This window comes from Pundamilia nyererei, unplaced genomic scaffold, assembly GCF_000239375.1.
Source record: "Pundamilia nyererei isolate P.nyererei 1_Seehausen unplaced genomic scaffold, PunNye1.0 scaffold00021, whole genome shotgun sequence".
NCBI lineage: Eukaryota > Metazoa > Chordata > Actinopteri > Cichliformes > Cichlidae > Pundamilia > Pundamilia nyererei.
Window position 1 is genome coordinate 5,072,476 of NW_005187422.1, and position 18,648 is coordinate 5,091,123.

The following is an 18,648-nucleotide window of genomic DNA, read 5'->3' on the forward strand; positions in this document are numbered from 1 at the left end:
TGATCCATTGTTGATCTGCACACAGCTGTTGTCACTAACGTCGCACTCGCTTACGTCACTGTCGTGAGACGTTCTCGCAAAAAAATCACGGTTTTAGTAACGCAGTTACGCAGCATTCCTACGGGAAAGTAACATAATCTAATTACCGTTTTTGCAATAGTAATCCCTTACTTTATGCGTTACTTGAAAAAAGTAATCAGATTACAGTAACGCGTTACTGCCCATCTCTAGTAGTGAAACAGGAATGTTTGAGCAGAGTGGAGAGTCCAGCATGGCTGCCAGTGCCATATAACCTTTTTATCACCATTAGTGTCATTTAAAAAAATAAAAATAAAAAAATAAACCAGTAACTAAAAATTTTAATTTCTGTTTTACAGACACAGGAGCAAAGCTCATGATTCAAATGAAATATAATGGAAATGTCTTTACAGTTAATACTGATCAATTGATGATGAATGACTGTTATATGTAACATTAGTTAAAGTCTTTCATTCTATTTACATACATGTCAATGAGAAGCCTTCATGTAAGGGAACCAGTGATTCCATCTAGCCATACTTTTAACAGGCGTTTTCCCAGCTGATCTTAGATAAGATACTAGTGAAGCCTGGATTCCTGAATCTTCTCAAACATGATTAATTAAATGCCCTTTACTGGCACTGTCTGGATGTATCTGACTGTCATGCTCTAGAAAAAGGGAGACTTTTGGTGACACTCTGGGTCCCCTCTAAGAGACTGTGGATGCCTCTCTTCAACTGTCAGTGCCCATGGTGACCAGTACCAGTCTGGAAATTGACACAACACGGACTCCAACACAAAATGAGAGCAAAACAAATTCTGGCTTCAGATCATATCGTGCTAGCAACAACATTAGCCAGCTAGTTGCTATGTTGAATTGTTCAGTTTTCAATTCAGTTCAGTTCAATTCAATTCAGCACCAAATCACATCAACAATGACCCCAAGGTGCTTTATATTGTAAGGTAGACCTACAATAATACATACAGAGAAAAACTGAACAATCATATGACCCCCTATGAGGAAGCACTTTGGCTCCCTTTTAACAGGAAGAAACCTCCAGCAAAACCAGGCTCAGGGAGGGGCGGGGCCATCTGCCACGACCTGTTGGGGAGAGAGAAGGAAGACAGGATGAAAGACATGCTTGGGAATCGTGACCGTGAATTATCAAGGAACAAAGCAAAGAGTTAAGAATCCTCAACAAAGAAGAATTTAATCTAACCTAAACGGACTTTTGGCCCCAAATGTGACAGCAGTGCATTCGGTACCTGGTTTGTTATCAAAACTCGTGAACTTCCCCACTCAGGGTGAAACTGCCTGTGTGGCAGCAGGGTGGAGTTTGTGGTACAGCGCAACTTTAAGACTGAAGATTTCTGTTTTGAAAGGCCAAATTCCTGTGCACCTGAGCCACCTTGGATATTTCATAGCATGGCAGCTACAGGGAAGGAATTCCTTATGACTGCTGTGATGTTGTAAACAGATGATCATTCCAGCTGTCAGAAAAGGTGTAACGCCATCTTGGAAGGGTTAAATGTTCCTCCTCTCTCCCCAACCAGTCGCAGCAGATGGCCCCGCCCCTCTCTGAGCCTGTTTCTGCTGGAGGTTTCTTCCTGTTAAACAGGAGTTTTTCCTTCCCACTGTCACCAAAGTCCTTGCTCATAAGGGGTCATATGATTGTTGGGTTTCTCTATGTATGTGTTATTGTGAGGTCTACCTTACAATATAAAGCACCTTGTTGTGATTTGGCGCTGTACAAACAAAGTTGAATTGAATTGAATAGAATACGCATGTGACAGTATTTGTACAAATGACAATTGCCAATATAATTCTAACACCGCAGATAAACTCTATACATTTTTTATGAATCTTCCCCCTACCAAAAGCTGTAATATCAAGCTTAGAGAGACACGATAAACCTGACCGTACTCAGACAGTTGCTTTCTCTTATATTTTTTTATTTCATTAAATTTATATGAAACTACATAAACAAATGCGTCGAACTTAACTGGTGTATTTCTCAGCTTATCATCATGTCCTGGCACAACTTTCTACGCCTGTGTTGGTTAGCCATGTTTCCTGTTATTTCTAACCCTGACTGTGCAGCTAAAAAATGACCAGGGGCAGCAGTCTACACAGTAAGTCGTGGGTGATCGCTGCTCCCGTGGTTGTGGTGCAGTGTGTCCAGACTACTGGCTGAATAGTAACATAGTTCCTTGCTGTGCCTTCTCTCAGCCTTCCATCTGCTGAGGCTGGAGCAGTCACCTCAGAGAGCAGCTGTGGTCCTTCAGGTTTGCCTCGGGGAGGGTCAGGTAGAGCGCTGGACAGTCCTAACTACTTTGATACTTAGTTATGTACTTCAGTGTTTCAATGCATAATGTGGTGTGAAATGACCATGTGTGACAACCCACTGCCTTTGCAGTATGTTTTCCCCTCAGTGTGGTCTTGGTAATTAACAAAGTCCTTTTTTTGCATTTGCTGGCTTGACAAAACTGAAAACATCAGTCAGCGACCTTTCTCTGTGTAACTGATCTTCCTGCTTCGAAAGTGGCACAACCCAGAAAACTACAGCAGCATCCCACAAACAAACATTGATATAACGCTTATATTTGTCATTAGAATAAAAGTGCAGACTTTCCATTACAGTCTGCCAGTTCTGCTACAGACATGCCTTTCACAGAGCAGTCCAGGATCTTCTCCAGAGATTTACCTCAAAATCTCCAAGGAATGCCCCCAAACCGATTTATGAGGTTCATAAAGTTCTCACTTAAAGCGACACCAGTGCAGCTGCCATGCAGATCCAAGAAAAGAAACCCTTTATCTCTTGCATTTACATACCACGTTACATTCTCCCTGCTGCCTCTGATCCTTGAAGTCCACTGGCAGTGTCAGTATAATGTGAGTGGGACAAAGGGTGCAGTAAACCTGTTTTTGGCAACAATAACCATCCATCAATTTGCAGGAGACTATTGATCAGCTGGTGGCCACGTGATAACTATTGGTCATGAGGGAAAAATCCTTTTTCCACGACTGGTTTGCAAGTGGTTACAGGAGGATGTTTGCTGTTGCTGGGTGAAACTGATTGCAGTAAAGGAATACACATTTTTCTATACTGAACAGAAAAGAAAAGATGTTCTGTAGAGACCGTCAGTGCAACTCTCCAGGTCACTGATGGGTTATTTGCTGTAACTCATTTAGTTCTACAACTGAGAGCATGATGTTCTTAGTGTGTTATTCACCTATTACAGAAAGATTTGCATAGTGATTATGAGCGCAGATAAAACTGAATACACTGTGCTAAACTATGTATCTGTGTAAAACACTGAAATCAAATCAACTTAGCAGATGCTGTAACTGAGAAATGTGCTTTTGCAAAAATATAACCTCATTGTTAAATTTCAAAACTTGTTTGGAAAGCGTCATCAACAGCTCCAAAGGTCAGAAAAGTTCAGGGTTTGTTTTGTCATAATATTTAATTCATTTCATTTTTATTAATGTAGTGATGAATCAGAACAAGAGGTGCCTCAAACGCTTTATATTGTAAGGCAAAGACCCTAAATAACTGTATTTAACAGCTCCATGGGCAAGCTGTTGAAAATCGAGAGGAAATTGCGACATCCAGTGATGGTTCTAATTAACACATCCATAGAAACTATCGCTTTCTGTCACCGTGACGTTGCTATGTATAAGTGCATATTGTAACTTTTGAGACTGAACATATGATCAAACACAGCTAGAGTATCAGAGATCAGAGTGACAATGGAGAAGCTGACTTTCACTTGGGTCGTTTGTTTTACATTAGTCTGCAGCTCAATGCTGCTCTCTAGTGGAGAGACGGCACTGAGAAACACTGATGCAGTTAAGAAAACTCAGTAAAAGTACATTTAAACCTTTAAGCTGCATGATAGTTCTTAACAGTTGAGCATATACAGAAAATGATCCCATCCAACTCCACAGGCCAGTGCATTCCTCCTGTATAAATTGCATGAACCAAACCACCATCAGCCACTGACACTCATTTCCATGAGTATGCTCTAACCTTCACCTGGTTCAATGCATTACCACCTTTAAAAATAAAGCGCAAGTAACAGAACCAGAGTTTTTCTTTGAAAGGCTGTATCAACCCTTCTGTATTTATATTTGTCTAATAGCGCCTTTTCATATAAATTCGGAAACTTTCATATGTAAATTTAACACTCTTCTAGCCAGAGAAATCCTAGCAGGTTAAGCAAAGTGATTATGTTGCACTGACATTTGATAACTATTAACTGAAAGAAGCAACCCTGTTAATGGAGATGAATGAAGACATTTTGCTAGCTGAAACAAGACTGCAATGTTTTCAATAATACTGTGGAAAATTGACCATTTTTAACTATCGTACAAGCCCCAACAATGTAAATCCCATTCAGACAGCTCGACAGGTGCAAATCACACAAGAAGTCTCCCTCAGATGCCATCACAATGGTAGTTTTCAAAATACATTACCATCATGATTGTTTTATTATCAAAATGCATTACATCTCTTGCTTTTTAAATCTTCTGGAGAACAATTGAAATAGTTACTACTATGATCTGTGTAAAAATAAAAGCAAACCAACAGAAGGATCTTTACAAAAACAACAGAAAAAACGCAGCGCCTGGATTTTGGAGGAACCCCAGAACAGACCCAATGATTTGCTTCCATCCATCTGACAAAAGGTGGTCACTCAGACCCTACAAACAAAGATCATGCGGTAAATTCAGTGTACGATATTTTCTCCATACAAGTCTATATCACATTTCTTTCTATACAAGTACACATAATCATACATAATGTCCTATTGTGTTTTTTAGGTCGTATCTCTTTCAGTTTAAGGTGCTGGTTAATTTTGGGTCACAACTTTTATTTTTTTCCATATGTGTCAAACATTCATGTAAAATGAGTACCCTCCTGTGTGTTAGTGAGGGGAGAGGGTGGTGAGCTGTAGTGGTGTGTGGTGGTGTCCAGTTGCACAACTGGTCCCCTCGGTCCTTGAAGTCGTCCACGCAAACGTGGCCATTTCCCCCCCACATCCGGTCCTAAATGAAAAACGTGAGGGAGCAGGCGGCCACCCTTGTCGCCTTGACATTAGTCTTAGGTCCTGCTGCGGCCGACGGGGGACCGTCGCTTTCTTCACAAGTCAGTATGTGTTGGTAATTAAAAAGGAAAAAATTCAAACAAAATACAGCATTCTGTGGAAAGGGAAGCAGCTCCAACAGGAGAGGATAGCAGCTTTTTCTTCACCTAGGTTTTAGAAACAATCCAAATGCTCCCTCGGAGATCCTCGCCCCCGATTCCCCTCAGCGTCACACGGAATGCAACGATTGGTCAGACAAGAGGAAAAAAACAAAAACAAACTCTGCAGTATGAAAACCCAACAGCTTGGCTTAGAAATATAGCCCCACTAATAACCTTCTTTTTCCTGCATGAGTGTATAGATTTGGAGAACAAAAACGATGAATGCAGCCTTGTGGGGTGGAACATAACTGGATTATAAACTTATCGTAACAAACACAAACAAAATAAAACAAAACAAAACATGCAGCACCATGAATCAAAAGAGCTGTATTTCTCAAGTATAATATCAGAGCAGTCCTAAAGTGAAACCAAAACAGTCCAGTGAGGTGAGAGAACAGAAGATAACACCAAGGCAGGCTGGGTCGCTGGGGGGAAATGGGCTGGTTTCATGTTTGAGAAAACGGAAGCTGGTAATTATATGGAATGATCCTAGTTTTTAGGGAGAGCTCAAACTCCCCGTCTCTCTAATGCATCTATATAACGGATGATTAACAGGTCGTCTTCCCCCCTTACCAAATTAAACAATTACTGCAGCACAGACTCGGCCACTCGCCGAATCAAGTAACCTCGACCAAAACAAACAAGATATTTAAACTGTAACTCTTGCTTTTAGTTACATATGCATTTCAGCATTTCTCCAACCTGGATACCACAGTGACCACAGGTGTGGTAGAACTTTGTACAGACATTTGTGTGGAAGGTTTTCATTTCTGACATTATCGAGCCTCTCGAGGAACAACAATTTCAACTTACATATGATTTCTTTGTTTTTGTTTTTCTCTGAACGTGTCAGCCAAATCACTTTTCCCTCTGATTCGCTAATAATGTCCAAAGTCAATGATTCATCTTTGTGCAGGATGTGCTAATTATTTTTTATTCTTCTGAAAAGAAAGAAAAGAAAAGACAGAAAATAATATGGGACAAATTCTCAAACAAGTCCTTGTTCTTCTTAGGTCTGTACATTTGCCCTCCCCAAACTCCTGATCCCTGTTGTACTGCAGCCTCAGGGGTTGAGGAGATGCACAGCACACACACACACACACACACACACACACACACGCACGCACGCACGCACGCACGCACGCACTCACACTCACACGGTCCTAAAAGCTTCCTGACTGTGTCCTTACTCCGGATCCCTGCAGGGAAGAGTGCTGGAACTGACTGAGGTTCGTCCCTCGCTGGGGGTAGTGTGTCGGTCCAGAGGCCGACAGCAGTCTGGGGCTAGCCTGCAGCACTGCCTGACCTGGGCTGCCTGACTTCAGGCTGCGAGGTGCCTGATGCTGACTCCCTTTGGAGGCCTGCGCACCAGAGTCTGTTTTAGTCTGCCCATGGACCCGGGATCCTGGGGCAGGAGCCCCCACCAGGCTGCTGCTGTTCAAAAGGCTGGCTTTTAAGTGGCTGCTGCTGTAGCCTCCATCCGCGCTACTGCTACCACTCTGCTGGTGAAGCGAGCCTGTCGCTGGCCTGGAGTCTGTTGAGGAAGTGGGGGTGGGACTTGAGTATGAGGCTGGGGGGTGGTCCTGGGCGTGTCCTTGGTGGGAAGAGGAGAGGCGCTGGTAGACGTTCTGGCCTGATGACGGGCTGTAGGAACACCGGAATGGAGAGCTGGAGGTCTGCTGGAGGAACATCGGGCTGTCAGTCTGTCTGTGGCTTTCTGTGGCCTGCACACAAATACATACATAGGCACACACTGTGTGACACGGATACATTTCTGTTCAGCTCATTTCCAGCTCTAGATGTTTAATTTGTTTTTCAGAGAAGAGGGGGGAGGGAAAAACAAAAACACAACCCCCCTTTTTATTTTAAGAGGGGAGCCACTCTTAAAATGAAGCAAGTAAGTTTTAGCAATTTTTTTCTCAAGTATGTCTCGTCTCAGGTACCATATTCATCTTTCAAGGCGACACGCCTGAAGTGATGCTACACAGGGTCAAATATCGAAACCTTGCTGACTATTACTTCTACAACGATCTCTTATCCTGTTCCACTGTTTTTCTTAAACTTTGCTGCTGTAACTTCACACTGCCCACTTTCTGCAGTGACACAACAAATTCCCTACGTGTGGGACTAATAAAGGCCATCTTATCTCTATTATTGTATCTTGTTGAAAAACATACTTCTATAGAGGGATGACTGCACCTCTAAAGAAAATGGAAGCGCTGAATTTAATAGGACAAATGAATTCAGCAGACTAATTGCTTTTGATCGTCTCCTTCATAACGGTTGGAGAACAGAATTTGAAAAAATTCTGCCAATCACCCAAGAAGTCATTGTTGAATACTGAACTTAATTTACAAGCAACTAACGCAAAACAGGGACAGCAAGTTCAAAGTGATGTGGACCAGCTACCTGGTGAGAGTAAACAGAGGGGCTGTATCTGTGTGGACTCTTCGTGGAAGAAGCCATGGACACTGCCTGCATCTCATATCGATCTACATCTGAAAACAAAACAGGACAACCAATTTCACCACTGAGAAAAGAGTAACGTTTTAAGGGAAATTAAAGAGCATACACAGATATTTCAACAGTTATCAAAATATAAATGAATCAAATTGCTTGTGACCATTTGTTGTATTAAACTATAGATTTGTCTTTGCTTTAGAATGGCACACAGCAGGATGTAAGGGACTGCCAAAGCCAAAAGTCATTTACCAAGTACTATAAAATAAAAAAAAACATGCTAGCACCAGGTTTTAGCTGTTAGAGGTGCTATGGGATCATCTCCTACTGTACAAAGAAATAAAGACGCCAAAGATGACGATTACTATATTCTTTGGGTGTCCTTTTAAAAAAAAAAAAAAAAAAGAAAGAAAAGAAAACAGTCAAATGGTACCCAGCGAACAGCGAATACTAATTTTCCTTAAAATAGCCATCCCTAACATACTGCTTTATACTAGGCTGTCTATAAAGTCTAACAATATATTCTTGTTGTTGTGACGTGTCGAATGCATTCATACCAGATTCCTTCTCTATGGAGCCTTCACTCCTCTTGTAACTCCGGTCCACCTTGAAGCTTCTCAGCACTCGCTCTAGAACCCCCTGGCCTTCCCTCAGACGCTCAACAGTAGTGGGGACCATCCTTGGAAAACAGACAACTGTGAGATCTGCATTCATTTATTTATTTATTTATCTGCTAGGCTCTGAATTATTGCAATTAACATAGCCGAACATGTACTGAAAGGCCAATTTAGTGAGTCATCTTTAAAAGGACTTCTCACCACTGGTTGTTGCTGTCCTGGCGTCTGGACTGCACTGACAAGCCCTGGTGCTCCGGAGGACTGACTTCCTCTACGTGTGGGACTGAGGTGGAGTGTGCTGAGGATGAGAAGGTGCTTTGTGGAGATGCTGGAAGCGGCATCTGCTGATGGTTATGAGGATGATGGGACTCCTTGTTGTAGTGGGAGCCAGGCTGTGTGGAAGTGCCACCCAGAGAGGAGCTGCTGCTGGCTGGCTCCGAGTCACGACCACTGCCCTGCTTCCTCTTGCGGTATTCCAGCAAAGACACCTATAGCAGCAGAGGGAAGAGGGAGTCTGTTCAAACCCTGCTGCTGAGGAACTGATGGACTCACTTATGCCAGGCTGCTCGCTCAATCACACCATTCACCAAAACTGCACTGAGTGACAGGCAGACCGCATGCACCACGCTAGAGAGGACTCACCTGAAAACTGTAATTACTATTAAAGAATTTTTAGAGAAACACCTTCACCAGCAGGGAGCAACGACATCTGTTGTTCTTCCATGACCAGACTTGTAGTCACGAGAGACTCAAACACAACATACTGTTGCGTTGTCAATGCAGTGTTAGTACGTAAGCTTTGACAGAGGAGCAAGCAACTTTAAATGCACCACACCATGATGCAATCACGCTGAAACAATAACTACGAAAACATATCCACAGAAGGTTCGAGCACACACACACACACACACACACACACACACACACACACGACACATACACACACCTGCACCGTTTACAATGAGAATGAGAGTGCTCATCCCAGCTTAATGTCATCATGACACAAAAGAACAGAGGGTTATGAAAGAGGCAGGGGAGTGGCATGACCACACACGCACACATACACATCTATATATTATATATATATTTATATATACACACATAGTATATATAGATATATAACTGACATGGATGGCTCTTGCCTGAATCTTTCAACCAGTTTAACATCACATGTGAGGTAAGCTACAAGGCTGTACTGTCAGAGGGACCAGATGTCAGGATGAAGTTACCACAGAGCACCAAAAGCTATCAGTTTACCTTCCCCCCCCACCACAATAAGGTCTACAAATGGTCACCTATTAAAAGAGCATGAAATATGTTTAAATGCCAAGCGCAGTTAATTATAAGATTTTTTTTTTTATGCTTCTGTTGATTTTGACAAGAACGCAGAGATATAACAACCTTAAACGAAACTTAGGTTGAAGAGTAAACAAGTCAATGTGGCTGACTGAAGCCAGATTTAGGCTGTGGTCAGTCTTTCTAGAGCAGATTTGTCCTTGCTGCTGTGTCCACAGCTGATTTAAATGGCTAAATGAACTCCTTAACATGTCTGGGAGTTCTCCAGAGGCCTGGTATTGACATAATCATTCGATTCAGGTGCGTTGACCCGGGGTGATATCTAAAACAGGCAGGACACCGGCACACGAGGCCTGGAGTTGCTTACTCCTGTTCTATAGCATATGACTTAACCTACATAAGTGGCTAACAACCTTTATCCGTATGGATTAATTACCATGTGCTCGTTTTCTAGTGTTTTGTTTTGCTGCAGTGCCAGCTGGTAGAAACCAATAAAATGCTGGGACTTTCTCTCTGGTCGTGATTGTTATTTTCTAACAGATGAATTCAAACACTGCAGCTGAAAAGTACTCGGAAATGCACAGGAGGAATCGATGGTATTAAACAGGCCGATCACAATAGCTGAGGGTTGTGTCACCACAACAGTTATATATCCAGGGAGGTGCACATCAAATTACAGCGTAGGATTTCAGAGGGGTTTGAGATTACAACACAACTAAGGCACAGATTTTTCGTTAAGGCAGTAAGGAAGTACATGTTACTGGCAGTCTGAGGAGCAATTGCTGCTTTACTGAACTAAGTTCTTCCAAGCAGCTTCAGAATAATTATCAATAAGATTAATGAATGTTAATCTATGCATGTGTCAGACCCTTGATCCATGCTACGCCCCTCTTCTGGTGCCACGTGATACTGTCCGTTTTCATTTTTGGGGGGGGAGGGTTGCTGTGAACCACTTTGACAAATTTAGCCCCTCTTACAGTGGATGTGGATAAACCACAAGTCCCAGTTTGGAAAGAGCCATAGATGAGATGGAGCATGAGCACACCCGACACCATCATAACAATTTGTTGAATTTGTCTCTTGTGTTGAAGGCAATGGATGAACCTTACACACTTCAATGAGCTTGACTGAAATGGCAAAATAACTCTTTCTGGAAACTACAGAATCATAATTCAATGTAGGTTTTGGAGAAGGGGAGAGGGCAGAGCTGCTGGAGCATGGCGTGGGTGTTGTATGCAGATGCAAAGAAACAATATTTACATGCACACTTCTAAAGATGTAGTTGTAGGGAGAATATTCACCATATTTTGTACTGGCTTGTATTCACTTCTTACAGCTATTGCCTGGTAATCTGGCTTCCCTGTCAGCAGACTAATGGTATGCTGGTTGGCCCTCTGCCTTGGAAGAAAAGTGGAAGAGAGACTTGGCAAAGAGTGTCAAGGAGCAACGAGGAGGAGCAAGAGGAGGAAAGTAAAGGAAAAAGGAGGAAGGGTAAAATCTACAGACTGGAAATCATTTCAGATACACATAAGAGGTCAGCTTCTAAATGCCTGTGATGTTTGGTTTTGAATACCGGACATAGGGGACCAAACAGATTTAAGACAAAGTTAATGGGCAAACAGAGCACGGGGAAAAGCACATCATGAGTTCGGGCTTTTCAGTTTGTGTTTCACACAAGTTATTTGTGTCTGAGAAGAAACCCCTAAGATTTACCTGCAAAGTTACCTCAAACATCTTTTCCGTGTATCATTAAGATATGGGGAACTTGCCTTCTTTTTTTGTGGTGGATTGCTGGTGTGAGGCGGTGTGCCATTGTCAGGGTAGCCTCCTCCAAAATGGGGCTCTCCAAACGGTGACATGGACCCAGGGCCCACTTCTCCAAACAGGCCCTGGCCGCTTATCGAACCGTGGAAGGAATCTGCAGGTGAGAATCCCCCTTCTGACTGGGAGAGGCGTCGGTCGGTGGCTGTCGGGTTGCCCAGGTTTGCGTTGAGGGGAGAGCAGGTATATATGAGGTTGAACTCTGTCCTGAAGGCCTGCTCCCTGTTTTGGGGGTTTATGTCTGAAGAAGGGCATGACAGTGGGTTTAGGGAACTGGTCCCTACAGAAGATGGGCCCTGCGAATCTTGGCCTGCTCCAGATTGGGAAAAATCATCCGAGGTCATGGCAACAGGGCTCTCCATGTTGGAGGGGAGTGACAGGTCTGGGAACTGCGGCCGAGAGGCATCAAAGTCTGTCTGAAGACATGGCTGAAGGACAGGACAGGACACGGGAAGAACAAATAAATAAACTTCATTGTTATGTCAACCGTAAAGCCATTTTCTTTATCAGTGCCATGATATGTGAGAAGAAATGTACCTCAGGGGATATGGACTCGGGACGATGGACAGGAGACGCCTCAGGGGATGATATGTTCTAGAGACAAAACAAAGTCTATTAGTGTCAAACCAAGCGTGTGTCTTTTTCTGAAGTCTTGCAATCTGTTCAAAACCAAGAGATTGAGATGTTTAGGGGTGGTGGCCATCAAACTCTTACACACAGCCCTTCTAGAGTTTGCTGCTGTGCAACAAGATTGAACTACTAAGTGAGGTAATGTGAGGTTGTTGCAACAGGTCCTGACACAGATGAGTCAGCTGAGCAGAGTGCAGCTCCCTCAGAGTGACAGAAAAGGAAATTTGTACATCACTAAACTCTCCTTTGTGGCCTGTTGGATTTCACTGGACTTTGATAGTAAATAAGCTCAGGCATCAGAAAACTGTGTGGATATTTATGCCCTTACTTCAAACTGCAACGGTGTGTTGCAGCGGCTGGCAGGCAGTGAGGGCATAGGTGAATAGGCCAGACCGTTGGGCAGCAGGGAGCCACAGGGAGTCTGGAGCAGTGGGTGGAGGGAGTCCTCTGGAAGTGGAGGGGTGATGGGTGATAGCGGGCGAAGCAGGTGGTCCGAGGGTGCTGGTGTTATTTCTGTAATATACTTGGAGCGACGCTTTTTAAAAGGTGCAGTGAGTTCTGTGATTTAAAAAACATGACAAAAACAACAAGAACGTTAAGTAGCCTAGGACCACAGTTACAACAGTCAAACATATTTGCAGTTACAAACAAACTTTTCATTTAGTGCCGAGTTCTGAATCATGCTTCACTGATCTGCTAGCTTTGGTGCTTTCTTAGCCAGATGGAGGTGTGGAAGCAATTACCACTGGATAGGGGGTTCGGTGTGGATCTGCTACTGGTACTTTGCTGGGAGGAGGTGGACTCTGTGCCATCCTCCACACTGGCCGAGCAGCTCTCATCCTCCACCTGTTTGATCCATCTCTGCATAAAGACGACCACAAAGGGTTTATGAAAAAAAACAGAGAAAACAGACAAGAACACACACTTGTTTTGCCACCAAATGTGAAACATCAAATCTGTGTGTGGGATACACACCCATCCATCCCAAAAACACCTTTTTCCAAGTTTACCTTTTTGTAGCAGCCGTAAGTGCCATCCATTTGGAGTGGACGAGGCCGGCGTCTCTCAGGGTTGAACGGGGAACCGAAGCGGATGTAGTGTCTGGGTGTGGTGCAGATGAGTGATGACTGAGAGAGACCTGGAAGCATGTTCAGCGTGGTGGCTAGAACTGTGGGGTCAGTGGTTATCCGCAGTGTGCGCTCAACAGGCACCTCCTGGTGGATTCTCTCTCCTCCAGGAATTTTGTCATTTAGCCATTCTGTCACCAGGTACTGAGAAGAAAATGGAAAGTTACATTTGCATAGTTCATAGAAGGTAAAGGACTTTGTACAGTGGAACCCTGACGTACGAATACCCCATTTAACGAAAAATTCAAGTTACTAAGGCACTTAACAGCAATAGTTCTGCCCGTGTTACAGCAAAATGCCCGCGTAACGAAATCCGCTAGCTCTGATTGGCTGAGCCCAGAATGCCTACAATGCCCACAAGCCTTCCGAATCACGTAACAACCCCCTTGGCTTTCGTACTTGCGCTTCGCTGTTCCACTTGAACGACGTATTGTTGTTGCAGTTAGCAATTAGCCTATCATTTACTCAAAAGGCTTCGACTTATGAAAATTTTCGACTTACGAAAGACCCTCGGGAACGAATTAATTTCGTATGACGGGGTTCCACTGTATTACTTTTAGTATATGTAGAAAGTCTGACCTTCTTGGTCTTGGGGTACCGCAGATTGCCTCTGTTCATGCAGTTAAGGCCTTGGCCATCTCCATCTACAAGAGGACCACCCAGGCTGTTCTCCCCGTGGCTGTGTTCAGCACCGTATGCACCCTGACTTCCCTCCTCGTCCACAGCAGCACCCTGATCTGCTGATGTTGGTGTTGTTGCCCTTGCTGCTGCTGCAGCTGCTGCTGCAGCTGCTGCAGCTTGTTGGGCGAGGGCTTGGCGTTGCCGTCGGGCACGCTGGGATGAGCTTGACCGGTAGCGAGATATTCGACTCTTAGGACGAGGCTTGGTGGGTTTTATGGGTTTAGGGGGAGCAACAGGGGCAGGCAGGATGGGGAGGGAGGGTTTTTCTTCAATAGATGGTGCTTCCTGCAACATAAATGCAATGATTAAACTGGTTCAATATAGAACACAAAAGAAATTAGAAATCTAAAAATTTTCTTCGTGACTGACCACAACATAGGTGGTGCGTCGCGTGCTGATCCCAACTCCAGCGTGCTGGGGGATGGAGGAGTTCCCTGTGGGGTTTCCTGCCCCAGCCTCAGTTTCTAAACCCTCCTCCTTGACTTCAGCTCCTCCTATTCTTCTCCTCCTCCTTTCGAGGATGTTAAGAGACTATGTGGACAGGCAGACATGTAAGTCAGTGTTATGTGAATTATCGAGAGTGGACAACTTAAATCATGAAATGCAATGTGACTTACTTTTTTATTGGAGATGACCCCATTTTCATCAACTTCTCCTTCGTCCCCCTCTTCCACCTTAACTTCATCTGTGAGTCTCTCCTAATTGCACAGACAAGCATCACATGAGGTAATGACCTTACCTGACAAGCAACAAATTGCCTGCACTTTACAAAAATGTATTAAAGCAGTGTTTATTGATGTGGCGATTTTTAATCTAAAGCTAATGTAGAACTCTTATTGCTGCCTAACCTCAACGCTGAACACAATTATTTGGAAAATCAAATCTAACCACGCGCACACACACACCTCTGTGTCACTGGTCCCCTGTAGATCGCTGGTGTCCTGTTGCTGCTGCTCCAGCATCTGGTTTCCATCAGCACCTAGACTGCCCTCCAGCTCTTTCCTTCGTGCTTTTCTCCTTCGTGTCTCGGCACCAATCAAAGGGGAAGGAGGCGGCAGGGAAGGGGGACTCACCAAGTTATCCCTAGGGCTCAGGTTGTGCTTCTGCACTGGGCAGTTTTGGTTGCTTTTATGGCAGGCACAGTCCACTTTGTAATTACTGTTATTTTGTTAAAAAACAAACAAAAAAAACCCAATAAGAAAACAGAAACTGCTGATTAAAAGAAAGGAGAACGTCAGAGAGGACAGCAACTGACCAGCTATTGAACTCGTAGTCAAATCCAATGGTGACCTCAGAGTCTTTTGTGATTTGCCTGACAGCATAGATGCACAGATGGATCATGCCCTCAGCGATCATATGCCGGACCTGTGGTAGAAAGAAAGCTTATGGGTTGTTTTAGCTGCAAGAATTAACTGAAAACGTCAAACATTGCTAACTAGCAAGCATTTAGATTTATTTTTCAAAATGCTTAACAGCTGACCTCGGCATTGGGTGTACAAGACCTCCTGATGAAGCGGGCGTCATTTCCGAAAGTCCTGGCATCAACGCACATCTCTACATCATTAAATTTTGAGTAGAACAGCACGAACGGGTATGGTCTAGAAAGAAAAATAGAGTGAAAAGCTGTTCACAGGTGAAACAATGTATTTAGACAAAATTCCGATTACATATTTTGTAGTTTAGTAGCTCATTAACAATTACTTTTTGAAGAAGTGCCCATTGACTTCAAATTGTTGTTTGAGCATGACCTTTCCCCGGTATTCAATAATGAGTGTGTCCGGCTCCAGGTTCTTTGCTGCTCGGAGTATCTTCCTGTGTTTCTGCACCCGTGTTACTCGGCCAAGCTGGAGCTATAAAGTTATTTTTTAAAGAGACAGGCAAACATTAAAAATATTATACTTTTTCCTTATCTTCTTTCATAAGTAAATAGGGTATAAAGTAAAAACTATAAACCAAAATCTTGGACTCTTGGACACAGACTGCACTCAGTGTCTGAAATCCTGAGCGAAGGAGCAGAAAAATTGCCTGAAACAGAGAGGGGTTGGCCTTAATCTCACAGAGTGGCTCCTGTTCAATCCTTTTCCTTGCAAGAAACAGCCAATCAGAATAAAGTTTCCTGGAAGGGGGGAGGAACTAAAATGGGCTATTAGATAGCGGATGAAGTGAAAGACTGCACAGAGGGTCAGTATAACAAAGGATCATTTTTAACTGTCAATCAGAAAAGATAACAGAGGATAAAATTAATATCACTGGGTTCTTTGAAAACAGAATTGCGATTGGATCTTAGCAAGCAGCCAGCAGTAGGGACGGGAATCGAGAACTGGTTTTTGTAGAGAACCAGTTCCCAGTCGTCCAATTCCTTGGAATCGTTAGTTTGGTTATGGGTTCTTGCACTCTTGCCGCGATCAGCTGATTTCAGTTTGTGTGTCACAGGAGGAAAATAGTGGTGCAGTCTACAGCGTGGATGTGGATATTACTTTCATGACATAAAAAGGATGAGAGCACATTGGTTAAGTGGAGACTGCTACACTAGAATGACCGTGGCAAATGCTTTAAAGTCTCTTTGTTGTGGTTTTCATCTTTGCTTTGTGTCCATACCTAACTACTAAGAGAAAGATCCTGTGTCCTCATTAGGATAGGGATTTGTGTTGGTGTGTGGGGCTGTAGCCTCAGGTTTATATTGTTAATTGTAATTATGAGACAGTGTCTTTGAGGTCATTTTACAGAGTAAGATGAAACTAACGTGAGTAGTATATCGAATGTCTTTCTCCTGGGTGTAATTAAGAAACATACTGCATTACTTTTAAGAAAGTATTCTGTGAAATAACTTTTTAACTTTACTTTTTGAGTAACAGCCCCAACACTGATCACAACAAAGATGGGAAAAACATCCAACATGCACAAACATTTGACCACACAGCATGTAATTAATTTGCATGAATCGAATCCATAAGTGATATCGATAATGGAATCAGAATCGCTCAATTCTTATTAATTCTCATCCCTAGCCAGCAGATTCCATTAAAACCAGTAATGGAGACATAATGGCACAACTAAGTCACTTATCATACCGACTGGGATGTTCTTCAACATTTTTTTAAAATCTATCCATACAAAGTTTTATTTGTAGGACTGACCTGCATCTGTGAGCCCAAAACCGTATTGTTACAGGTCAGCTCAGTGCGGTTGATGGTGTCCATAGAATCCATTGAGGCATGTATCTGTGTGGTTGAAGCAGGTGTCGTGGCACCACTTTCGCTCTTTGAGATGGTGGTACTGGCTGATCGGTGAAGCTGGAGCAGTGTCTGCACATCTGCGCTGTACTGGTTGGCAAGAGCCTCCTCATACTGGTCTGTCCACTGGCGGATCCTGCTCTCCCATCCCTCTTCTGTGTTCTCATCCAACACACTAGCCTCTGTGGTAGAGTTCTGTACAAAAGTCATGATCAAGAGAACTGTCTAAGAGTCTATGTGAGATGCACAGAGAGGATTTTTTTTTTCCTTAATGGGCTCTGTTGTCTAGAACTGTCTAATGTTACCTTCATCCTCATAGACTTCCTAGAACCCTCTCTGAATGCCTAAAAGAAAGAAAAATAAACCAATTTAAAGAAATGGAGATTTTATCATAAAAACTGAGCTGGGGTCAATATATCAGTACAAGAAAAGCAGCACAAGAGAAAAAAAAAAACAAAACAAACTCCATTGTGGATCTTACACAATGTAATCTTATGAGGCAGAGAGGGTTTGTGTGTCCATGCATGTATTGTGTGCATAAAAGATGATTTTCTTAGATGAAACATTAAAATACAATAAGAATAGCTGAATCTGCCCCACCTGCTAGCATTGCATTCAGTTAATATACTCCCAATTTCAAGAACAACCAACAATCAGTTGAAGTTTATAGGACAGGAGGATCTCCCGGAGAGCAGCCGACTGGCATCGGGAACCACAAAAGTAATGTAATGAGCCTGTGGGAAGAGCTGTGCGCTAGCTAGTTAGCATCAAATTAACTAAAATTGTAAACGAAGAATGAAGAAATTTTAATATACTTTAACTGATTCAATTAAATCTTATTTATATAGCACCAAACCACAGTCACCTCAAGGTACTTAATATTGTAAGATGCAGGGCGTGCAATGACAAGATGAAGCCATGTAGAAATAATAACAGGAACCTGTGTGTGGGAAACTGTATTTTCTCATACTCTGCTTTACTCACTTTAATCTTCTTGGCCTTCTGTGTTCCACGGGCCTTCTCTGTGCTCTTCTTCCTCTTTTTGGATTTGCTCCTTTTGACTCTGTTGACAGTGAGTTTGATGCTGGTTGGTGTGTGCTGGGTGGCAGTATAGGAGATGGTGGAGGGTGACACCTCTTCATCACCACTCTCGGTTGCGCTACTCTCTCCAGCTACAAAAAAAGAGCAAATAAACAGGTGTTGATAAACCGCCTTCTCTGAGATGAAAACTGTAGTTTATGAAGTGAACTGTGATACCTGAGACATTTTCTGTTTTTTTCCTGTGTTGGCCTTTTACTCCTTTCCTTCTGTCCAGTCCCCTGTGATACAAAGGCAACAAAACAAATCAGACAAAAAAAATTAAAGGGGGTGATGTCATAAAGGCTTTTACCGCATGTTGTATTCTTGTCACAGCCTGAATTTTAATAAAAAATAATTTTCTCTTATTTCCATTTAACAGGTTAAGTGCTACACACTTGTACCAGTTACAGCAGTTGGAACCTATGTTCCAGCA

At 43.1% G+C, this 18,648-nt stretch overlaps 1 protein-coding gene across 5 annotated transcripts in view; it reads right to left on the reverse strand.

Annotated features, from left to right (window-relative positions):
* Positions 1-4,455: 4,455 nt before the first annotated feature.
* setd5 (SET domain containing 5) overlaps positions 4,456-18,648 on the reverse strand; it is a 29,365-nt gene continuing 15,172 nt past the window's right edge. For 4 of the 5 annotated variants that reach the window (XM_013909206.1, XM_013909204.1, XM_013909205.1 and 1 more), the window contains 21 exons: positions 18,393-18,454; positions 18,120-18,307; positions 17,441-17,479; positions 17,040-17,330; positions 15,604-15,752; positions 15,383-15,500; positions 15,158-15,267; positions 14,808-15,060; positions 14,520-14,600; positions 14,272-14,433; positions 13,801-14,187; positions 13,105-13,365; positions 12,838-12,955; positions 12,423-12,652; positions 12,002-12,058; positions 11,413-11,892; positions 10,945-11,037; positions 8,549-8,835; positions 8,288-8,409; positions 7,680-7,768; positions 4,456-6,994 (listed from right to left, as the gene is read on the reverse strand). In XM_013909206.1, the coding sequence (XP_013764660.1) occupies positions 6,434-6,994; positions 7,680-7,768; positions 8,288-8,409; positions 8,549-8,835; positions 10,945-11,037; positions 11,413-11,892; positions 12,002-12,058; positions 12,423-12,652; positions 12,838-12,955; positions 13,105-13,365; positions 13,801-14,187; positions 14,272-14,433; positions 14,520-14,600; positions 14,808-15,060; positions 15,158-15,267; positions 15,383-15,500; positions 15,604-15,752; positions 17,040-17,330; positions 17,441-17,479; positions 18,120-18,307; positions 18,393-18,454 (4,138 nt within the window). In that variant the 3' untranslated portion in view covers positions 4,456-6,433. The remainder of the gene's footprint in view (positions 6,995-7,679; positions 7,769-8,287; positions 8,410-8,548; positions 8,836-10,944; positions 11,038-11,412; positions 11,893-12,001; positions 12,059-12,422; positions 12,653-12,837; positions 12,956-13,104; positions 13,366-13,800; positions 14,188-14,271; positions 14,434-14,519; positions 14,601-14,807; positions 15,061-15,157; positions 15,268-15,382; positions 15,501-15,603; positions 15,753-17,039; positions 17,331-17,440; positions 17,480-18,119; positions 18,308-18,392; positions 18,455-18,648) is intronic. The other variant, XM_013909207.1, reaches the window with a different exon arrangement.